Source organism: Epinephelus lanceolatus, chromosome 22 (assembly GCF_041903045.1).
Source record: "Epinephelus lanceolatus isolate andai-2023 chromosome 22, ASM4190304v1, whole genome shotgun sequence".
NCBI classification, from domain to species: Eukaryota; Metazoa; Chordata; class Actinopteri; order Perciformes; family Serranidae; genus Epinephelus; species Epinephelus lanceolatus.
This window is the reverse complement of record NC_135755.1, coordinates 24,600,093-24,606,550: the sequence shown is the minus strand read 5'-3', so window position 1 is coordinate 24,606,550 and position 6,458 is coordinate 24,600,093. Positions and strand designations below refer to the sequence as shown.

Here is a 6,458-nt window from a genome sequence, read left to right as displayed (position 1 = left end):
TGGTGTTGTACTGACGTAGTACATAACTTGAAAGAGACTGTATGTGAACGTTAAATTTCCTGTGAAAACTAAAGTGTATTTTGAAAGAAGACAATGCATGTAACAGGCAGAGCTTTACATGGTGTCCCAGAACATCAGCAACCAACACGCCCAGGGTACCTTGCACGTTGTACGTAGACGTGGAAATCCATGACCACACGTCAAAATGTGACGAGGTCGGAGCGAGAATGTGTTGTCCTGGGGGCCTTGTAACGACCAGGAAGAGACTCAAAATTACCACAAAGAGACACAAAGCCACCCCAGCATCTGTGTTTCTTGCTCCTGTGTTGGAGAGGTGGTGGGGCCCTTTGCTAATCTGTGCCCAGGCACCTGTTATCTCATTATCCGCCCATGCTCCATATTAATTGATTAATCTCTTTAAAAGGTCACTTTTGCTCAGCAACTGTCCAAAGCCTAAGAACATGAAATTTGCAATAATGCAAAACAGAGGAGCAGTTTTCAGCAGCAAATATTTTGTAATTTTCCTCATAAATTATAAACAATTAATCAGTAAATCTATCTGAATTGTTAGTGGAAGATTAAATGACTAATCGTTTCAGCAATACATATCATAATTCATGAAACACTGAGACCACACAGACACACCATCCCCACCATGCGCGCTCCCGCCGCTGGGTGCACGAGCAGGACTCCCGCGCTGCCTCACAGTGTTTAACTTGGGAGTTGAATGAGCAGCAACTAGTACCAGCCGTTGACAAGTCGGTGCAGACGAGCTCCCGTGGCCGAGACGAGGCTCTTTCGACTAAATTAAAAGTCCACCGTCGGAAAAACTATGGACACAAAGAAAGTGGAGACCATTTCTGGCCAGGTGGATGCTGCTGTTTCTTCACCTGGTAGGACAGTGGTCGCATGTCTTGGCGTTTCCGATAATTGGGTGATTAACGGTTCTGCTGTGCATGGAGAAAACGTCAGGCAAAACTCCAGGTAGAAAAATGACAAATTAATGTTGCCTTGCTTTTTGGTCGAAAATATCGACTGGGTGCAGTGAAAATAAGTTTTTAATGTGATTACAGGACTCCTCTTTAATTCGGCTTTCAATTAATGTAACAATGAACACTTACTTTGTTTTAAAAAGCAGCGGTTAAGTTACACAACTAGCTAACTGAATGTTAACGTTAGCGTTAACTTTAACTAGCTTATCTCACACTGTCCTCAACGTTCGTATATAAGCTAAAAAGACTGGTAATGGGGGTAGCTTGCAATTTAATTCAATTACTAACGTTAAACTTTATACAAGTGACTGACAGGTGATTATCGTTCATTTACCTGTGCCGTTGGTGAAAGGCAACATTAAATTGGTGATTTTTTTAAATGGAGTATGGCGTAGCCTAATTTTTTCTCACTCCAAACTTTAGCTCGCATGCTTCTGCATCATAAATGTGTTTTCTTTTGTGTGGAGTCATGTCTGGACTTTTGCCTTCTCTTGAAAGGAAAATATGCTTTGTAGATGGTCTGTTTGTGTGGGCGACTATGTTCAATTTGTCAGAAATTCAACTGGGCAGCAGCAATTTCTGTTTAGTTTTGTTCCTGCTGAATAATTTCACCTCCAGGCATTCATTGTTTTGGCTGGTAAGGTTTAGAAATCCCTGTTGCACTAAAGATAGTTGGTTGCTTATGTTTATCTGCAGCTGTAGCCCACACTTTGTATGCAAGAAACTTTTGAACCCCCTTGTGATAGTTGAATTTGAGTACATGGGCACATGGGCATCAGTGGGGAAAAAAAAGAGTATAATGGATTCAGTACAGTACAGGACAAATCCTCTCCTGGGTCCCCCCCCCCCCCCCCCCCCCCCCCCACAGTACTTGGCTGGCATCCAGAATAATGATCACTCAGTTATAGTCCATAGGTTTCCCCTCAGGCTTCTCACCGCCTCTCTCAGAGCCACAAGAGCAGTTAACTGCTCATCATCACTCCTGGCTCAGGTTAATGTTTATTTGCAAACCTAATTGACTTCTAATTATCCCTTTGTTAAGGATACATGTCAGGATTTTGAGCTGTTGAGAGGTATTCCTCTCAAACCTTAATACCCCTTCAGCAACGTGTGTCCAGAATTTAGATTTTCTCTCACTAATGGCGTGAAAAATGGAAAACAGCATTGTACACAACTGCTCAAATAACTGCTATTGAGTGGTAAAACTTGATGCAGCTAATGAGAACATGCAGACTTTAGCAAATGCCTCTAAAGGGGCTGAATAATCCAGATCATTGTGGATATGAGCCCAGAGAACATCATGTTCAGTTTTTGACCAGATAAGTCATTAGTTGTGGTGAAGCCATCTGATGGTTACAGTCTGTTATCTCTAATTTCTCAGTCATAGGATACTGCAGGATGAGAGTGTAAACAAGTGTTGTGTTATTGAAGGATATTGATTGCTGTTCTCTGTCCAGAAGTAGCTTATTTTAAAATTTTTATGACTGTTAACTTTGATTTTTACTCAGTCTGAAAGGTTTGGGGTTTAACTATAGTTTGCCTCCAGCAGCCTCCCTTGCTTACTGTAATTGGCACTCCTGACCGAGTTTCTCATTGTAAGAGGACTTACATTTCAGAGGGTCAATTGAGGGGGCATGAAATATGCATTGCTTTTGTTTCTGGCCTTATTTTTTAGTAATCGCTGATTCTTGTAGAAAGAAACCAAATTATTTCACGTATGTATTTCTTCCTCAATATGCTTGTTCATCCTTTCCTCTTCCCTCACACTCTAAAGTCCCCACCGCTTTGTCACCAGTGGGCTACCACATCATGATCCCTCCTCAGGGAAATCTTAAAATGCAACAATCGCCCACAAAAATGCTATAGCCACCCAGCCATGAGCTGATCCTCCCAAGAGCTGCTTCCTCGGTGCAGTGATTCTTTGCATCAGTGCCTTGGAGCTCTCTCAGATCACCATTGCAACTTCTGTCGGTGCGTGCCAACGGCTCCCCTAGACATTTCTCTGCTTTTAGTGCCGTATCCCTGAGTTTCAAAAAGGCGATATATGAAACGCAGCCCCGTAAGGTTTATTGTTCTGAATGAGCTACTTTCAGCACCACGGCCAGCTCCATCTTATGTGCTGAAATTGTTGAGAACAAGTTGTGTCTGTTGTGGGTTTCTTTAGGTCAGTATGAATTATCATAGCCAATTATGCCTCATAGTGTATGTCCAGGGCTTTGAAAAATGCTAAACAACATTAATTAATGAAGAGTAAACAGTAAAAATGTTACCGTAAGGCATTACCTCAAAGCTGTTTTACTCTGATTTGCATTGAATTCCTTTGGCTTATGTTTAACCTGCTACGTTAGTTAACAGCAATACACTAAAACTTTGCATATTGCTGTCAGTCAAGACACAACCCACAATATATGCAATGTTAGTGCACCCGTAGGGACCAGTGCAAGCTTAAGTCGGAGCGTTAAAGATCCAGAAGGTCAGCCACAATACAAATCTGCATATGCATGACTGAACAGTTACGCTGAGGACAAACAGACCTTTCTGAAATAATCAATATTAAGGACTACTGAGTCAGGATTTTAATGTTTGAGCCACTGTGTTATGTACTTTGACAGTGATGCAACCAAGGGCAACAACCTATTAGCAGCATTTATTAATGCTATCCCTGAGTCAATGAGATTTCAGGACAGAGTTTACAGGGTTTGTTGGTGCATGTTATGACAAAAACAGCCACTTACTTTATTGAACGTTAGGTTCTGTGACACAGTGATTGAAGATGGCCTAAAAAATATAGCTAATTATAACTTATAATATATAAGTTGTCTAGAAAAACACAGTTTAGAATGTCCTTGAATAATATGCCGCAGTGCTTGTGCTAAAATCCACGAAATTGTTTTGCAGAGGCAAGAAAACAACCATAGTGTATTTAGTCTGTTCTTAGATGTCAGCTTTGAGCTTTTGTGACGTGGAGAACTGACCACATGCGGTGTGTGTTTTCTCAGCAGCTGTCAGCCAGTGGTCCCGAGATCACAGCGAAGTAAAGATACAGATTGAAGAAACTGCTCTAAATCTGTCAGACAGCAGAATGGTGTGTGTGTCAGTTTTTCAGAGGAAAGTTTTGACAGTATGCTGTGCAGGATCACCGATCTGAAAGGTTTTCTGTCTTTGTGTTACTGCCAAAAAAAAAAATGTGCCGTTTGATTTGTTGTTGGAATAAATTACATTGTGACGGTGATTTCAAAGTATGGCGGAAAGATTATTCTAATAAACTCCTTAAAAGGAGACTCATAATTTGACATTTTTAGCAAGTGGCAGCTTTATAAAAGACCTATTTTGACAGCATGTTCAGGTAGCATTGTTTTTATTTCTAATTGTGAAAATCACAGAGGTAATTGTGTGACTTTATCTAGTCTTGCTTTGCACCTCTTGATGAAGAGAAATCAATAAAGGTTTTATGATAAAGACATCTGCAAGGATCGCTGATTTTTCATATCTGTTTTCCTAGTTTTATAGTCACTTCACTCTATAAATAGATTCAAATTGGACCGTTTGATTTATTAAACAGTCAGATTTGGCACGTCAGATGGTCTTAATGGCACACCAACTGCTGTGAAGTTAATTGTACTCCTTAGCATCAAGATGGGACCCAGAAAGACGTCTTCATCATCGGTAGATTGTTTTTGTGACCACCTGTGTGCTTTCCCTCTACCTGTCGATAAAAAGCCGGTCCTTGGTCAAATCTGGGATTAATTGTACCACGAACTTCCTGCTCCCCTCCTGGGCACCTTCCAGCAGATTTTGTTTGCTTTGGATCCAGCCTTTGTTTTTCCCTTCGAGAGACTGGGTGGGGAGCATCTGCTTGCATGGACCATCTGCCTTGGGACTCAGGCCAGAGAAGAATAAGGGAAGGAGGAGTGGAAGGAAAAAAGGATGAGGTTAGGATACAGGGGACAAAGAGGGAGAGGTGGAGGAAGACGGTGATTGAGACACAGGATGACGGATCGGGGCGTAAAAGTGAAGCTTGTGTTTGGAGCATCGTTGCTGTGGCGATAACTATAGGGACAGCAGAACATAAGGTGTTTGTTTATGATTGCTGAAGGCTTAAAGAAGTGGCCCGCCTTTCATGTTTATACTTCCACCCGCAGGCTTGTTTATGCCACAGATTCACTCCATTTGACTTCCTCGCATAGAGTGCCAAACAGCCCATGCCAACTGGGTGGCAATGCTTGGCCTCAGCTTGCAAACGCGTCTTTCTTTGTTTGTGCCAAGGTCATATTGAAGATAAATCACATTCCCTGGTGCTCAGAAAAATAGCAGAAAAAAAAGAAAATTTGGTCAACTGACATTTCTCACCTTTCTGTTCGGAAATTGAAGTGCGTCTTCCAACAACTCAAGAACGTACCTCTAAAGAAGTTACAAGGAATAATGTTTCAAGGCTTAAGTTTCTCTTAACTCTGTAATATACATAATATGTCTTTATAGATATTTAATAATATTGTTTATTGTCATTCTGACGGATAAGGAGAGTCAGTGAATTAAATTTCTGATGAGCAGAATTTGCTTCAGTATGCAATGAACTGACTGACCTGCCAAGACGTTTGTGGCATTTCTTCAGACTGGAAGGAAGACGGAGGAAATGCCTTTCGGAGCTTTAAGCAACTGTGAAAAATGTCCATCTATTTTTAGTTTAAGTATGCCACTGACATTTTAACACAGTGTGTAGCATCAGACAGTTGCTCTGTATTCGTTATTTTTCCAGTCTGATAAAGGATCGATTGCATAACATTCTTTTTTTTTTTTTTTTTTTGGTCGTTTATCAGTTATGGCATTCTGCATTGTGGCAGAGTGGCTTGCCAGTCACAGTCACTGTCCCATAGTCAAAAAGTTGCAGGTTTGATTCCCACATTTCCAAGTAGTTAATTTGAAGTGATTTTACTTTTGTGATTTCTTGTGTGGGTTCTGATTCTCAGGCTGGGAACCCCTGCTTTATAATTGTCTTTTAGCAGGACGCTGAACCTCCACAGACAAACAAAACTGTAAGCTACATTACATGAGAGGAAAATGTAGTAAAGCAAAAGCGAGCGTAGTGATACTCTTCCATTCCTTTTCTCAACAGCTTGCTCTGGGGCCCTGTGATGGGCTGGCAACCTGTCCAGGGTGTATCGGCTGATACTGAGTAGGCCTGCTGATCCAGTACCTGTGTTTAATAAGCTGTATGCTTCACTGCGTGGAAACGACTTGAATCATGCTGTGTTCACACTATGAGCAATACAGCAACAGGCTACAAGTCATTTTCAATGGAAGCCGGTGACATAAAGCTACAAACTGACACCCGCGTTTCAATATGAATGGACGTGAGGCTTTACAAACAAAAGCTGAGCTGGCTTTAACTTTTTCCAGTGAAGCTTCAACCAATCATATATTTTGTTTCTGGCTTTAGTTCTGTGTTAGTTAGCTTAGTTTACTGAC

The 6,458-nt window shown here is 41.3% G+C and overlaps 1 protein-coding gene across 3 annotated transcripts in view; it reads left to right on the top strand.

Annotated features, from left to right (window-relative positions):
- The first annotated feature begins 702 nt into the window (after positions 1–702).
- kcnip4a (potassium voltage-gated channel interacting protein 4a) overlaps positions 703–6,458 on the top strand; it is a 178,861-nt gene continuing 173,105 nt past the window's right edge. For 2 of the 3 annotated variants that reach the window (XR_004502962.2, XM_033651751.2), the window contains exon 1: positions 703–893. Coding sequence is in view for 2 of the 3 variants with exons in the window: in XM_033651751.2 (XP_033507642.1) it covers positions 833–893 (61 nt within the window). In the remaining variant the exon portion in view is untranslated. The remainder of the gene's footprint in view (positions 894–6,458) is intronic. The other variant, XM_033651755.2, reaches the window with a different exon arrangement.